Source organism: Mastacembelus armatus, chromosome 11 (genome assembly GCF_900324485.2).
Source record: "Mastacembelus armatus chromosome 11, fMasArm1.2, whole genome shotgun sequence".
Lineage (NCBI taxonomy): Eukaryota > Metazoa > Chordata > Actinopteri > Synbranchiformes > Mastacembelidae > Mastacembelus > Mastacembelus armatus.
In genome coordinates this window covers 5,481,762-5,498,461 of record NC_046643.1, presented here as the reverse complement: position 1 = coordinate 5,498,461, position 16,700 = coordinate 5,481,762, and the positions used below count along the sequence as shown (strand labels likewise).

The 16,700-nt window shown below is 37.6% G+C and overlaps 2 protein-coding genes across 5 annotated transcripts in view; both read right to left on the bottom strand.

Moving 5' to 3' along the window:
- Positions 1-149: 149 nt before the first annotated feature.
- On the bottom strand, positions 150-9,581 carry parp10 (poly(ADP-ribose) polymerase family member 10). The gene is made up of 11 exons (XM_026300610.1): positions 9,454-9,581; positions 7,205-7,377; positions 6,420-6,662; positions 6,071-6,301; positions 4,972-5,987; positions 4,534-4,746; positions 3,471-3,606; positions 2,404-3,399; positions 2,080-2,213; positions 1,832-2,006; positions 150-1,744 (listed from the first exon to the last, which is right to left on the bottom strand). Exons 2-11 carry the CDS (start codon positions 7,374-7,376, stop codon positions 1,446-1,448), a joined length of 3,615 nt encoding a protein of 1,204 aa, XP_026156395.1. The 5' UTR covers position 7,377; positions 9,454-9,581; the 3' UTR covers positions 150-1,445.
- A 1,511-nt stretch (positions 9,582-11,092) lies between these two features.
- Positions 11,093-16,700, bottom strand: part of LOC113126586 (CMP-N-acetylneuraminate-beta-galactosamide-alpha-2,3-sialyltransferase 1) — a 79,884-nt gene continuing 74,276 nt past the window's right edge. For all 4 annotated transcript variants that reach the window (XM_026300678.2, XM_026300677.2, XM_026300679.2 and 1 more), the window contains 3 exons: positions 15,927-15,972; positions 14,970-15,089; positions 11,093-14,661 (listed from right to left, as the gene is read on the bottom strand). In XM_026300678.2, coding sequence (XP_026156463.1) covers positions 14,488-14,661; positions 14,970-15,089; positions 15,927-15,972 — 340 coding nt within the window. In that variant the 3' untranslated portion in view covers positions 11,093-14,487. The remainder of the gene's footprint in view (positions 14,662-14,969; positions 15,090-15,926; positions 15,973-16,700) is intronic.

The following is a 16,700-nucleotide window of genomic DNA, read 5'->3' as shown; positions in this document are numbered from 1 at the left end:
TCAGAGGCGCACTGCTCCCCCTATTGGGAGAAATAGGAACCTTATTCCACAAGTTGAAAAGACAAAGTAGGACACTAGGACAGTCTGAAGAAGTCTCTGGGCATAGTCAGGAATGTTTTAATATGTCTCATTTATTCCATTACTCAGAGCAAACTACTGCATGTATATTGTTTTTTCAAAACAAACAGATTCATAAATAAGACAGCAGATCCACTAACTTCCTTTCATTTCAGGAGTCCAAAGCAAAATGGGAGGTAGTTTAGCCTCAGACTACTTGCTGCAGACACACTAAATATGATTTTTTTTTTTTTTTTTTTTTAAATTTAATTTCACTGCCCCTTCTCTTACACATAATTTAAGAATCATACACAGATAATGTGACAGTGTGTTAGTTTTCTTTTTTGTGGCTTGCTGTATGCAACAACGCCATTAAACCTAGATCAAACTTTGCTTGAAACTTGAATCTTTATTTTTCTTTTTTAAAAAAAACGTTCTTAGTGTTTTAGAAAAAGATATAAATTGATACATAAGAAACCCCAAACATTTAGGATCAAATGACTTCATAGAAAACAGCTCCCCATCTTAACTTTTTTTGTCATTTTGTCATTCTATAGCCTGCATTCACTACACCAAGAAAGGAGTAGGCTGAATTCAATAGATTTTTTTTCACATGGTATATTAAGTTAAAGTCAGTACTTTCATTTATTAAAATTACATATCTTTAAGAATGCCATGTACAATAGATGTAATACATGTGGAGAATACAGTACTGATACTGTGACTTATAAAAACCAAAATAGCTGCATTATCATATTGTTAACATTGCTTTCAAATACCATCTTCTTCACTGTATGGTGGGTTCTGCTGATTTTAAAACACATGTATAGTCAGCCTTAAGAGTTACTCCTCTGTTTTAACTTTTATTATCTGCCCAGAAATCAGCTGGTGCAGAGTTACTTCAGGTGAATTGAAACAAAAACAAATATATAGGATATACTTAGGTCATATCAGACTTTCAACTGCAGTATTTACCACCTAATGTCTGACCTTACATAGACATCTTGCTGGTACTTCCGATTAGATGTCTGGTGGTGTCACACTGACTAAATTACACATCAAAATTGCAACTACATTAACATTGATGTGCCTGTGTCAACTAAGAAAATGTTATCTACTGTGTGTGGTGGATCATTACACTTAATTTTAAAATAAATCATAATTCAGCCATACTGTGCTGAAAGACCATGCTTGAAGTTACTTATTTCTCCGTTGGGGCTTTTGTTTTTAGCCATTTTTCTCCAAGCCTTAAAGTACCTGAATAAATGGTCTACAGAAAAGAATGATTTAGATCCAGGCCAAAATACCAACCAAATACCAAAAACATTTAACAAATGTAGTCCTTTCTCCAAATCTTATGGTTATTGTCCAACAAATAAGCAGTTTTCTCAGCGGTGAATTCTCTGGCATGTAATGATATATTCTGGAAAGGCCTGTGTATCATTGAAGATGACAAACATCGAAGGCTTGGTAATGTCATCTGTCACGCTGTCATATCTGAGAGGAATATCGCCCGTCTCTTTCAGTGGAGCTGTCTTCATTGAATGGCAGCCTTTAGTAAAGTCTCCTGTTAGAACCTTTGACACAAAAATAAACTTGTGTCCATCTGCATTTGGGGGAGAATATTGATCCTGGACAGAGATCGCAGAGTTTACGGCAAAATAGACTCCCTGGCCATAGACGGTGGCTGTGTGGAGAAACCATGATATCAGACTGATACTCAAGATGAGACCAACTGGGTCAAAAAGTGGAAAAGCGGTAGTTCAAGACTTACCATTCTTACCACAGAAGCTCCTATTAAATCCATGTATGCAAATCTCTTTCACACTTTTCTCACTTGTGCCATGGTAGAGAGTCCGTTCGATTACTGGGTACGTGGCGCGCTGCAGTATGCTTGCCTTCTTCAACTTGTACTGATTGTACAGCAATCGGTTCATGAGCTTCTCCACCTGGAGAAAAAGGTCATGTTATTACACGCACGCGCATACACACAAACAATTTGTTGCAAAATGTTTTCTTCACCTGTATGATTCTGATCTTGCTGTGGTATTCCTGTATGGTCTCATAAAAATGCTTCACCACATTCTGAAATTCGTCAGATTCCTCATCGACTTTAGTTGCTTCGGGCAGGCTTGACAGAAGAGAATATTCCTCTTCTGCAAATAAATGACTTGGCTTTATATAATCTCATTGACTTTTTTTTTTTCATCATCATTTTTCAGCACAATTGTGAAACACCAAAACTATCAGAATGAGAACATCTTTGTCAGCTTTGGGGCTCCTTACACAGAGACATCATTCTGTAGAATAGGTAAAAGCAGAAGAGTACAATAAAGTTTCCTTTACCTGGTAAGTCCTGATCCAAATCCTCTAAATCAAGCAGCTTCCTGCAAATTTTTATAGATTTCCCTGAAGCTATGTTGTGTTCTTGCATTTTTTCAAAGTTGATAATATGGGGCTGATTGTCTAGCAGGATGTCAACATTTGTCAGCTTCATCCTCCAAGAATTCTCAATGAATAATGTAGCATCAGGTGAATAAGGAATTGGGTCTGATGAGGCTGGATCATGCTGCACCCACTGGACGGTCTGCAGAATTTCCTGGTCAGATACAGAGTCAGTGATTTTTTCCAGCAGCAGTTTCACGTCGGCAACTCCTCCAGGCACAAAATCCTTGAACCCAGAAATAGCGATTATTGTGCCCTGAACTTGAATCTCGACCGCATGTTTCCTCTTGATCATCTCTAAACATTTCCTGTGGTATTCAGACATGTTTTTCATGCTCCTGTGCTCGAGTTTCTCCTCAACCTGTCTCTGGCTGACCTTCTTTCCAAAAGCTATGTCCACGCGAATCAAATCACAGCTATAACCTGCAAACACAGCTATCTGGATGGTGTTGGCTGCCTTGATTTCCTCCTGTAAGGAAACATCCGTGCCTTTCTCCAGTTGGTCCACCCGGGGGTTCTTGTCAGCACCATAGACCATTTTCTTGGACAGCTCCAAAGCTTTTCTCAGCTGTTCCTCCTCATCTGCTGGGGACCAATGGCTTGACTCCATCGAGTACTGGATGGCTAGAGACAGTTGGGCCTCTTCATCCAGACTGCTAGTAAAGCCCTGGGCTACATCATTCAGCTGGAGTAGCCCACTCTTAGCATTTCCTTCAGCTGAGGATGGGGTAACATCACCACCTATCTCATCAGAGTTGTGGTCTGTTAAGCTGGTCAGCTCCTCCGCTGTGTACAGGTCCACATCATCTATGTCACTGAACAGCTCTGGATTGGATGTGCACTCCTCCAGTTTTTCATTCATGGCTGAGACAATTCTCTTTGCCTCCTCTAAAAGGCCTAAAAATAAGTAAACAGATAGTCGTAAACTGTACATAACTACCAGAAATCACTGAAGTGAAGATTATTACCTTTGTCTGGAGCTCCATTGTGATCTGTTTCCTTTGACTCTGCTTTTAACTGCTTTGCAGAACTTTGCTTTGCATCTATCACTGCTTTCTGGAAGTTTCTGTGGGACAACATCTTCCACGCAGTTTCAAAAATGTCCTGAAATAAATAATAAACTGCTTCTGTGAATATGGACTGTTTCTGCTGCAGAAAAAAAACTGTTCTCTTTAAAATGTGTCTGCATTCCCATGGCTCACCACACATGCTGATGGTGATGACATTTACTTATAACTGCTCGCTGCTTTTTATTTTCATTTGAGTGTAAAGAAGCTCTGTGAAGCTACAGTAAGATATCAGACTGGAAAGTGAGTTGTGGATGAGCTTTAGAGTTTGATCACAAACTGATCAGTGTTATGACATGCAGCAAATTCATTCAACGTTTTAGTTTCAAAAAAGAATTTGCATTCACAGGCTGCGTCTCAACAGTCCTAAATCCTCATACTGTAGCTAAATTGTCAAAATATGTCAGTATTATTTTGACAGAAATAAAACCAAACTAATATGTCAACAAAAGGTTGTTGCTTTATAAGCTTATTTTGACAGGTGTTAAGAAAAACCAATGAATGGAAATTCAGAAAGCGCATTTAACAATCTCCAAACTGGTATGGTTTGGAAAACAGTAAACAATGTGGTTACTGGTGTAAAACAGGAAAAAACAATAGTGTTTTTAAACAATACAATATGTAACATGTTATACATTTGGCAGCCTATTAACACCATTGAGCTGAAACACCTCTATTATCTTTGGGACATTTGGGAACACATACATTGTTTCTTTCATATGTGTTCAAAATTCTGCAGACAGAACTTGTTCAAAATAACAGTGAACAGGTTTCATTGCTTTGTGCTTGCTGGTAAAACTCAGCCTCAGGCTATATGGTTTCAAGGCGGACAGCTCAAGATGAATAAGTAATATAACGGGCCACCTGAAAAAAAAGTGTGGGAGAATGATGTTGCACATCATAGCTCCAAAAGCAAAACAAAAAGCATAACAAAAACCTTTGCTTTGCTCTGTCATTACGGTACCTGGTGTGGCAGGGGTTCCCAGGGCGCCTGTTTTGGGCTGATGTAGACCTGAAACTTTGACTCCATCTCATTCAGGATGCTTTTGCACTCTGTCTCCCCTAAAAACCGAGCCACCCCCGGAGCGTTTACTGTGATGGTTTTGGTGCAGATAGAGGAGACCACGCCCTGTAACAACTCCTCAGCTATTTGGCAAGCAACAGCATGGCCATGGATCTATCAGGTATATTCACAAATATGACAGAAAACAATTTGATGAGTCTGACGGCTTCAGAAAAAAAAATTATCTAAAATAAATAATAATAATATAACAAATGCTTAACTTTCCAGAGGAAATCCAAATAATTTTAAAAACTAAAATCATATTTCCTTCATACCCTTGAAAAAAATAAAAAAATATATATTTTTAAAAAATATCACTGATGCTAATGTAACAAATACCTTTAACCCACAAGCATCCTCTGCTTCTAATGGTAAAATAGATACTTGGTCCATGTCAGCCAACAGCTGATGACAATGGATCTGGATGTATTTCAGCATGCCTGGCTCCATTGAGATGACTGTCTCTCTTTCAATGGGAGTAGAGAGAAAGTTCAGAATTGCAGTTTGCTTCTCACTCTCCATCCCTTTCAGAGTCAACACATCGATATTCCCTCCTTGTTGTGACACCTTTACAGACAAGAAGCCTAGAGCCTGCAGGAACTCAGACCACTCTGTACAATACAGCATGCACATATATTCCTTGTCCAGTGGTATGCTGAAGTGACACACTTGGGATTTTAAAAAACTACAAGCCTGGTTTGCTGAGCTCTGGGAGAGCGATGTTACCAGAACTTGAGAATCACACACAGAGTACAGAGTGGGCGACCCAGCTTGATTTAACGTTTGTAGTAACTTCTCTCTTACATCTGTTCTTGCAAAGAACTGAGCCTTTTCTGGCTCAAGAGTAAAATGACTCTCAGTCATATTGCCAAAAAAATCCAAGATGGTGGTTTTTATTTGCTCCAACGTTTTTCTCTCAGTTCCTTCAATGTGCACACCATCATCTTTGATTTGGACGGTGAAATTTGCATTAGCCTTTTCAATGTTCTGTGGAAGGGGGGAAAGCCGAAACAAAGCTAATTTCACTGCGTCAGTGATAGGAATATGGTTGGATAGTGTATCTGCATCATCTGATTGATCATCCATACGTTCCTCTGCTGCCTCTTCTACCGCCTCGCAGACAGCAAGAGCCTCCGTTGCCATCTGAGAAGACTGGCTGTCAACCACAACAGGGGAACCTGTCTGCATGTCATTCTCACTCAGGTCCTCTGAGTTTTTCTCAGTCATATCTTGGCTTTCATTTTCCGAGTTTTGTGACGTTATGCTTTCTGTAGGTTGAAGAAAGTCGAAGTATAGCTTCACAATTAGGTCAGCACCATCCAATTTGTGCTGGCGATCCAGCACAGTGTATGCTGCTGTTAAAAAAATATACAGTTTGTTAAGGAAATTGTAATGGCCCAACATAACAGTTTCAAATGTTGCACAGTGCAAAACTTACATTCATAGCTGACAAAAGACACTTTTGCCGTATCCTCTGAAAGCATGGTGACCTCCTTCACCTTCTGATCTCCACCTCGCTTGCTCTCAAAGTACAAAGTGAGCATGTCTGGACTGGTACCAGGGTGTAGGTTCTCCACTAAGATGGAGTCAGTTTGCTCAATCTGTTCAAGTGTTACCTTGGCCCCATCAAGCATCCTCCCAGAGATCTTTGTGCTGAGTTTCTGGAAATCTGCAAAACAACATATGCATTATTACATATTACTTGTCATCAAAGAAAATAACCTGAACATTTGAAAACATTTCAAAAAATGTTTTTGACAGAAAAAGAACTCATGCAGTAAACAGACCTTTCGTAAAGGGTTGGCTAAGTTGAATGACGATAATATCTCTCCCCGGTGAGGGATACAGGGTGTAATCTGTCACATTCAACCCAATCATGTTCTCCACATAGAGCTCTATCATCTCAGTGATGGTACTGGGGTTGATCCCCCGGAGCAGAAGTCTGTTCTGGTCCTTTGAAGCAGCCTTTCTCACACTCATCGTCACATTATGCAGAACATGGTGCCCTTTAGACAGAACTTGGGCTGCAGCTGTCAAAATAAGAAGAACAGAAAAAATAATTAGTATACAATTTATTAACTACCACACTATCTCTATTCATTGTCTTGAATTGGAATTATCCCTTCAGCACAGCCATGCTTTGTTTTTACTGTAAGGCTTTGGGAGACAGGAGGCTTATATACCAACAGGGGTTCTGGGTTAATACAGAGAGAACATTTTGTGAACTCAGTGGTTTATGAAATTGCAGGTTGCCATTTCTCCTTTAGCTGTTAAATTTAAGATGCCTAAGCATAAATGAGGATAAGACAGTAGGCAAATTATAGAAACATTCCAAAAAAACATCTCAAAGGTTTTAAAAGCACTATGGCTTTGAAGGCTTTATGAAGTTATGTCTGAATAAGAGACCAAAAGTAACTAGCAGAAACTAGGCCAATGTTGTTAGTGGTACTGAATCAATTTACTTTTCTTCAAAGACTTATAAAGGAGCCGATGTCCTAGGATAAAAGAGTCCAAATACATATGACCACACTTGCAAAATGTCCAGAGGAAGATGTATTATGTTTCCACGTGCCTTCTGCCTTTTCAAACACTAGTGTTGCACAGTCGCCTCTCTTCTTCACAGAGATGAGCGGGCCTCCTCCAGAGCGCTTATTCTCAAAGTACAGAGACAGCAGCTCTTCATCCACTGATTCAGGCACTGCCAGAACCTCTATTGTCCTCTCCTCTAGGCTTTTTACTGCCATCCTGAAAAATACAGAAACACATAGGCAGGTCTTAGACAACGAAAACTGGCTCAGACGTGACCCAAGCCTTTGTTTATATCTTCCCAACTGATGTCAAACCTGAGCTTTAGAGATGATGGCATTTTCTCAAAGGTTTGCTTGTTGCAGCTTCTCAACTGTGAGGATGTAATGAGTTATTCTGTTTTCCTATCACTTTAATATTGAATATCTTTGGATGCTGAAATGTTGGATACCACAGTTTCACACAGCTTCTTGTGTTTACATAAATGTAAACACAAAATATTAAGTTTCTGAGCTGTGTTGACTGTGTCAAATTTAACGTTGCTGTAACGTTTGTGTTTACTGGGGCAGTTTTCTGCGGTTTATCTGAATATATTTGGGATATGGTGATTACACAGATCAAGAGAACTCTGATCACATCCTTGTATTTATCATTTTAACAGTACCTCAGTCACTTATTTCAATAACAATTTGGTTACCTCAACAGTTAATGAGTATGTTTTGGTTTCAGGGTATCTGAACTCTGGATTTAGCTTCTCCACCTAATCATCATTACATACATACACGGTTCGATAACTGACTAACTTTAATTAGTAAACAACTGGAACCTGGATATCTTCTTGCCACAGTATCTTGGTTTGTTCTGGAGTAGTACTCCAGTTTAAGTGTATACAGTGTACCAAACCTGAAGCTGTAAGACAGACCATTTCATTTCCTCATTCATGCAGTTCATATCAAAGTGCAGATCAGACCACATTCATTTTCAGAAGTTTGTGTTTGGAGAAGCAGATAAAAATCCTGATTAGACAGTAGCCAATGACTGTTTCTTATGATCACTCGGACAGTGCAAGGAAAGCGATCTCTCCTCACATGTACAGCATAGATTTATTCTCAGTTCTGACTAAAATCTATAGGCTGCACAGTCCTTTACTACACTGGCACTGTGTGGATAGTCCTATTATAACAACTGTCATTTTGTTAATTAGATCACCTCTTGTCAGGCTTCTCCCTCTTCTTTGCTGCTGCAGCTGTGTTGCTTTATTTAAATAGTGTGCTCATGTTCAACATAGATCTTTCTTTCTCCATTGCCATGGTAGATCGTTCTTTTTATAGTCCTCATGGACACAGTTAACTCAGAGTTAGTCAACTCAGAGTTGGTTGAACTAACTCGGATCAGCTGTTCTGCTAGCGAAAACCTTCCCATCTCAGGATGAATCAACTCAGAGTCCAGGGTGAAGATCAGACTATGTTAAACTTTTTAGTCTAGTTTAACTGAGGTAAAGTTAGAATAGATTATTAGATTATTAGTATTAGATAAATTATTAGTCTGAGATGTTTTTAAATCAGTACAGATTAGTTATAATTTCAGTCTGAGATGTTTTTAACTCAGTACAGATTAGTTATAATTTCAGTCAGATGTTTTTAAATCAGTACAGATTAGTTATAATTTCAGTCTGAGATGTTTTTAACTCAGTACAGATTAGTTATAATTTCAGTCTGAGATGTTTTTAAATTAGTACAGATTAGTTATAATTTCAGTCTGAGATGTTTTTAAGTCAGTACAGATTAGTTATAATTTCAGTCAGATGTTTTTAAGTCAGTACAGATTAGTTATAATTTCAGTCAGATGTTTTTAAGTCAGTACAGATTAGTTATAATTTCAGTCAGATGTTTTTAAGTCAGTACAGATTAGTTATAATTTCAGTCTGAGATGTTTTTAAGTCAGTACAGATTAGTTATTATTAGCAATGCAGCCGTCATGCAACTAACTGTGGCCTTACAGGAAGTTCGGCCTTTAACACTGTAGCACCATAATATTTTACTATAAAACAGCGTCAACCTGGCGAAATGCTACAAGAAATAGTCTCCTAACAGATTCACAGACGAAATCATGGTCTGCTGTGTTTAAAATGAGTTTATGTTAAGTCCGTGTCTGCCGTGATACGTTTCCAACTAGAAAGTGAAACCAGTACCTACAGCTGCCGTGTTTACACGCTGAGGACGCTTTATATTCTGGCGACAGGGTGAGAAAATGAGCTTTCACACTGGATTGAGACATTTTCGGTGTTGTACTTACCTGCGCTACAAGGAAAACATTTGCTCCTGAAGTGTTTTCGTCTCTGCGAACTGTACTGCACACTTCCTTATTACGCTGCTTGGTGAACTGCAGGTGGTGGCTGTTGCTTCTTCTTCTACTGTTGTTTTTATTGGCAGCTGCCGACCAACCCTGCGGTGCAATACCGCCATCTACCGTGAGGAGTGTGAAATCCCGAGCCAAATTGGGATGAAGTTTATAAATTGTTTTGTTGTTGTTGTTGTTGTATTTTTGCCTCTTTATCCAGTTTGCAATTAATTTAGCAATTGGAAATTCAATGTGAAACATGATCAGGCTAAAAAGTGCATTGGTTTAAATGACTGGTCAGTATGCAAAGTGGCATTTCAACTCATCAGTTTGAATTATTTAGATTAATATTTCAAATGCAAGTTCAATCATATGCATGTCATAATGATATGGTGTTGTCAAAATGTAAATGAAAATGCAAACTATCAGTTCTCTCATCAAGACATGTATGACCCAGCCCTTCGCTGACTGTGATTGGCTGGTGCCTTCATTGGTTATGTTTGTGTAGTTTAGGGTTAGATTTAGCCAATCAATTTCAAAATGAATTGAAAATTGAATAAAGAGGCCAAAAAACGTTCATAAATTGGTCTCTCAAGTATCCTACTAAATAGAAAGTCTTCCCTATTCCAAAATGAAGCATGTCTGCAGGTGGTGAGGTGCATCCCTTACATTAGAGATCATACTTTGATTTGAAATATATGAGGCCCCTTTGACTGCAATGCAAAGTACAGCTCAAAATTACTCATGAACCATACCTTTCATCACCTACTTATGGTTTAAGAATGTGTAATATGAAGCATCAATTCAAATAAACAATTCAAATGCTTTTAAACTATTGGATTCCAGTGAAATGTGATATGTTCTGACAATCTACAGATGTTTGTTACAGTTTGTCTATGATTGATCAGTATGTTATGATTTGGATCAGAATCTAACTCATAATAGCTTCACATTTGGTCAAATGCAGGTGATCACTAAGCATTTTGAAGGGTGAAGTGCACTGGGGTGGGCCCTACATTAGCTGACCTATAAATACACTTGTGGTTCAGCAGCCCATAGAACACAGTGAAGTCTATATCTCATTACCTTTTATTACATTTTATTTATATATTGTTATAAGCTCATACACAGATAATAAGTAGGCTAAACTGAAATTTAAAGGTAGCATGTACAATACATAAATATAATGGGAGTGAATAGAACTCCACAGACTTAGATGCATTCTGTATCTTCTATTTCTACCATTCAAAATTAGCCACAGTCATTATTATTCCTGTTTATTGGCTAAGATACAAAACAACAACTTCGAAAAAAACTTTAAAAAATGGAAAGTGTAAGTATTGTTATTATTAGAGTGTGATCACTGATTCTGCAACCACACTAATTACAGTGATTTGTGAAAATCCTCCTCCCAAAAGCAGCAAGAAGACAGCTGTACTGTGAAGTTAAGCTGTGAAAAGCAGAGCTAGTTCATAATGAACAAAAAAGCAAGGAGGGTAAATGTGGTGCAGCATTCAGAGTCAATTCTTCAATATAATAACAACTGTACCTCAGATAATCAGGTGCACAATTAAAAACAAGTATCCTGTTGAAACACAGTTAACTATTTATTATAGCAAAAGCTTTATCCTGATGGTATCATATCATGTGTTCATGTAATTATGTTGCTTGTTACATTTCTGGTTACAACAAAACACAGACGTGAAAGCAGAGAACATATTTGCTTTATATTAAATAGAAAGAAAGAAGAAATAAGAGTCTCGGGGAACAGCTGGCATTCACACATTTATTAGGTCTATTCATTGTAGACTGTAAAGGGGGAATAAATAAACATCACTGACAACCACACGAAGGACACTCGATTTAACACCCCCTCACTAATTAACAATGAAACATGTTTTAAATTTCATCCATTAAAAACAAAATCATTTGAATTATGGTAATGAGATTAATATCTATGAAGAAAAACAGAATCATCCCAAGAGTAGCAAAATTAATAAGTTCAAAGCTTTAAAGGTGAGTGTTTTCCAATAACACTTATGTTGCCTATGCACCTCAGAAGCATCACATAGGGTATATATGTTCTATATGAGAGGCATTTTTTGTTTTATTTAGGCTATCTATCTTTGCCTTTTTCCAGTGGATACTGGCCATCACAGTTACACGCTGCCTGCTCAGGATTTGCAAGTTGTGAAATGTATTATTTATCATTTATTTATTCATTTTTTCACTCATTTCACAAAATAGCTAGTATCAAAATTTGAAATTTATGGTTTTAAATAACATTTCACTATTTTACAGTTAAGACTTCAACTGTTAAAGTAAATCAAACACAGGTTTGTAACAGAAATTGTAATTATGTTAGAACATGAAATGATTAATATAGCTTTAATATAATCAGACTAAGTCATCACATATGTTTTCTACAGGAAACATCGATGTGAATGCTGATGCATGTTGTTGTCCACTAGGTGACAGTGTCCCCTGCAGAACAATAGCACACCACTGTCGACTTATGTGGCAACAGCATGTATACAAGGTGGCTGACATATTTCAACTTAATAAATATTGTGGTTTTTCTTCTAATCAGCCTGCTCTGACATGGAGAGGAAATAGATCATGATCATCACTGCCTCGGAACATGTCCCATAATGTTTAAAGGCACATGGAGCAAATCATAGTGTATAAGCAGCACCAAGCTTAGCTCCTGATGAGGCTGATAAAACCATTTTAGGCTGAGGCTGATACAACATTTCACATTAGACATTTTGTTGGTGAAAATGACTCTTGAAGTTATGACACATTCAGAATTATAAATTGCGGTTCATAACTCCAAGACATGGACAAAACACAGCCGTGTCTCATCAAAATGCCAAAAGCAGAGATGCTGCCATACCTACCCCTACAGTATATAGCTAAAGTTATGATCTGTGGCATAAACAACAAAATGTCTTACAGACAAATGGCTATGAAATGGGTATACTGCAACATACATATGAGTCTTTAAAATGTAGTTTACACACCAACAGCATACATCTGTAAATGTTACTGACACATTCAGTAATAACAATGTCAATACAACAGCACATGGTAAAATTAAGTCTTAAAAATTCCCATTAAAGGCACTTAAGACCCATTTTTCATTAAAAATATATGTTGCAATGTACATCAAAATGTACAGTGCATCATTGCTTTTAATGCTAAGGCACCCCTATATAGGCTGTATTGTATGTCAATAAATCTATGATCAATGACTGTTTGGATCAAAAAAAAAAATCTGGTCTTTGTGTTACACCTCAGACATGTAAGGGCATTCTATCATTTTTTTCATCGCACAGAGTAAATATCTGATTAGTTCACTATAGCTCTGCTTTAAATGCACACCTCGTTGCTGCTCTCCAGCAGAGGCCTTAGGCCAATGGACAAAAAAATGTTCAGTGTGATATGACTCAAAATGATCAGTAATCTAGATTTTGTTAACTTTGACTTAAACACTAATTGTCCTTTGTTACACTGAGCTGCAGTGTGTAGCTGCTAGCTACCTTAAAGGGTACTGAGGCCATGTGTAATCCTCAGCACCACGGATGAAGTTTCCATACTACAATGTGTACAGTAGCAGATACGTGAGGCAGTACTTGGACACAGTTATGCTTTAAGCTTAATGCAAATGTCTGCATGCTAACATGCTCACAATGACAATGGCCACTTATTAGAGCTAAGCACAAAGCATCGTATAGGTAAGGCTAATTAGTTTTTTAGTAGGTATTTGATAACTGGCCAAAGTTTGGGGCACAATATATACACAAATTTTTACAACTTCTGGCTCAAGGAAAAATAAGTAAGCAAAGGATTCATTATTTCCCCATTAGCCTACATTTGAAAATTCTTCAAGTATGGCTTTGAAACACAATTTCACACCAAGAATTGCAAATTACAGAAAATATAATTTAACAAATTGATGATTAAATATGATGTGATAAATCAGAGTAATTTTAGAAACCTTGCGTGAAACATGCGTCCTAAATGGGTATGAATGTGTCTTGGGGGTGACTTGGACTTATGACTTTAATATTTCTAAAACACTGACTAGGGTCCTCTGAGTAATCTACTAATGTCACATTACAGTAAAATATGTTGTTTTGGGCTCATTTTGGGCTGGAATTTAAGAGTCCCTTGGCTTTGCTGAGCGGTATTTTACAGCTGCAATCACACAAACGAAATGCAAGTAGCCTTGTAGCGCAGGTGGTTTATGAGCATTTGCTCAGAATAAGTCTGTATGATGGAAAAAGAACAGATTCTCTGCCATGCCTGCCACTATTATAATGTAAAACACTTTCACTGCCATGTGGTAGAAATTTAGATTTAAGTGACAATATAGGCAGTGGTGTGTTTTGTGGTGAAGCCCATCAAAATGCTTTTAGGTTTGTTCCCTGTCAATTCAGACTTAAACACATTTTAGATCCACAAACAGCAAGAGCCTCTGCTTGGAAAATTGACAAAAATCCCCTTCTCCATCAACTGTGTTATTATGGCACCTTGTCTACTGCTGTCAGCACAGCTTATTTTGCATCAGTTTCTGGAATTGCTTTAGGTGGCCACAATGTTAGCCATTATACAGAGCCCCCACCATCAATACCAAAAAAAAAAAAAAAAAGTCATCTTCCCACTTCTTGTTGTCTGTTCACTCTTTCACAAATATTTGAATTGGGTTTAGAGGTTATGAAACATGTGGCAGTGTTGCTCTTGTCTTGAAGGTTTGACCAAGTCTTTGTCTGGGAACGTAGAGAAGCTGTTGGTTTGTCAATATGAGTGACATTTCAGAAACAGGAGATTATGTGAGGAACAGAATACTGGAAGAGCAGAAGAGTTCATGTGAAAATGTCATTGGAAATCATGACAAAAACTGTTGTGAGGCAATGGAAAAAATAAACAGTAAAAGGCTGCAGAAGTTCACTTGGTGGCCCTCCCACTGCACATATGGGCTTGGTATCATCTGCCTTTAAACATTCGAATTTTGTGTTTGTCTGCCAGCAGCAGGGTGACATTATATTCATAATCTCCATCATGGACTCCTGTGTGTCTAAAAGCTCCACCCAAAATGTTGTTTTCCCAGTAGTGGTGCCAGTTTCCATCCTGATCTGCACCAAATCCAAACACACTGACCTAAGGCAGAACAAGGAATTAAACGACTGTGTCACAATCACAGTGAAATTTCATCCACACAAGTATTGCATATGTATGTAAACGATTTATGTATGTATGTAATGTAGCTTTTGGTGATATTTAATTTTCAAACCAGTTCAGATCCAGATTCTTAAAATCCTTATTTTTCAACATACACTTCAGTGTTATTCAGAAAATGTAACATAAAAAAACCACTGGCCACGTTGTCCTTGAAGGGATTCCACTTTAAGCAGAATTCATTTAGCTTTTGTTGGTCAAGGCCAACATAATACAGAAGTTCACCTTACCTCATCACATATGTGGATAGCGAGCAGTAAGGTGAGAAAGCCGGTTGAAGGATATCGTCCATGATTCTCAAGCCAAGATTCGTAGACGTATTTTAAAAACGTTGGACTGTAAATCAAGACCTGCAAATACGGCATAAGAATTCTTTGTCTTGTTACTTCTTTTTTTTTTTTTTGTAATTTACTGAGAAATTTGAAAGTTTTCTATGCATGTTTACAGTGATATAAATGTGTTGACAGAAACACATCCCAAAGAAAGCCTAATAAATATACAAAGTCAAGTGGCTTATTCTACAACTCATGTCAGTGGCATTGTCTTATGCTGCTACTTTTTTATTATAAGCCAATTCTTAATGCTATGTCACTTTCAGTCACATCAAACGCCATGTCACTGTCATGTACTACTGGCTGAAACCACGTACTCTAACGCCACCATCTGATGATTCTTATTGGCAAATACCAATGCAGTGATGTAATGCCTAATTTTTCACTGACTTAAACCCCTTGACTTGATGCCCACTGGAAAGTCACTGGAACATAATGCCCACTAGAAGAGCATTAATGTTCCACTTTTGTCCAAGATTATACTGTGCAGGTCTAAGACATAGCTTCAGTTACTGGAGGTACAACACAAAGATACTATCTGTATCTGTTTGTGGCACAAAAATATACAAATCTTTCTGTCTGGATTATATTGTTTTCTGATTCAGTGTTATACAAATACCAACACACGATATATTTAAACTTATCAAACATCATTATTGTATTTTTTTTTGTTTAAAATATCTGTTCTTCATTCAAAAAGCATTCATAATCATTCTTTTTTTTGGCTTGAGATATTCAATAATAATAATTCAAATTCTGGATTTTTTAAAAGAACACACATAACACCTAAAAAAAAGTAATCCTCTATTTCAAGTGAAAGAATATGTAAAAAATTACAACCTGTCTACCACTCACCTTATCTTTGTTTGCCTTTATCTTGGGCACGACAGGCATATACGTGCTGTAACACAAAAACATAACGGGGACTTAACTGTGGGCTTTGACTGCCTGAAACTTGTTTTGCTGAAGAAAACTCTTCTTGCCTGTCTACAATCACTTATAACACATTTACAACTGCAGTGCTGAGGGGAAAATATTATTAAAACAATATTAAAATTATGACTGTCAGAGTAAAGCTGATTAAATATGGGCACATGCTCATTTTTGAATTTTTACATCACACTGGAACAAGCAGTGCAGAGTACCATACAAATCTAAAACATAGAAATGGGAGAGGTAGGTTGAATACAGGTGTGTGAAGGTGCCATTCTGTTTGCATATGAAAGGTGTATTTAAAAGCACTCAGCAACCAGAATCAGAGATACTGCAGAAGCAGCATTACATGCAAAATTTGTATGTACCTGAACCATTTTCATGGATAAACAAATCAAACTACGCTGATAAAGTATAAAGACCATGCAAATTTCATACTGCACCAGTTCAATAGTGGCGTACTGATGATTGAAAAGAAAGACAATGACTACATAGAATATTACATCCATCCATCCATTATCTATACCCTCTTATTCCTAACCAGGGTCCCAGGGATCTGCTGGAGCCTATCCCAGCTCTCTTTGGGTGAAAAGCAGGGGTACACCCTAGACAGGTCACCAGTCCATCACAGGGCCAGATTACATATGAATGTTTCCAATTAAAGTATCAATGCTATTGCCTATTGCAGCAGTGATA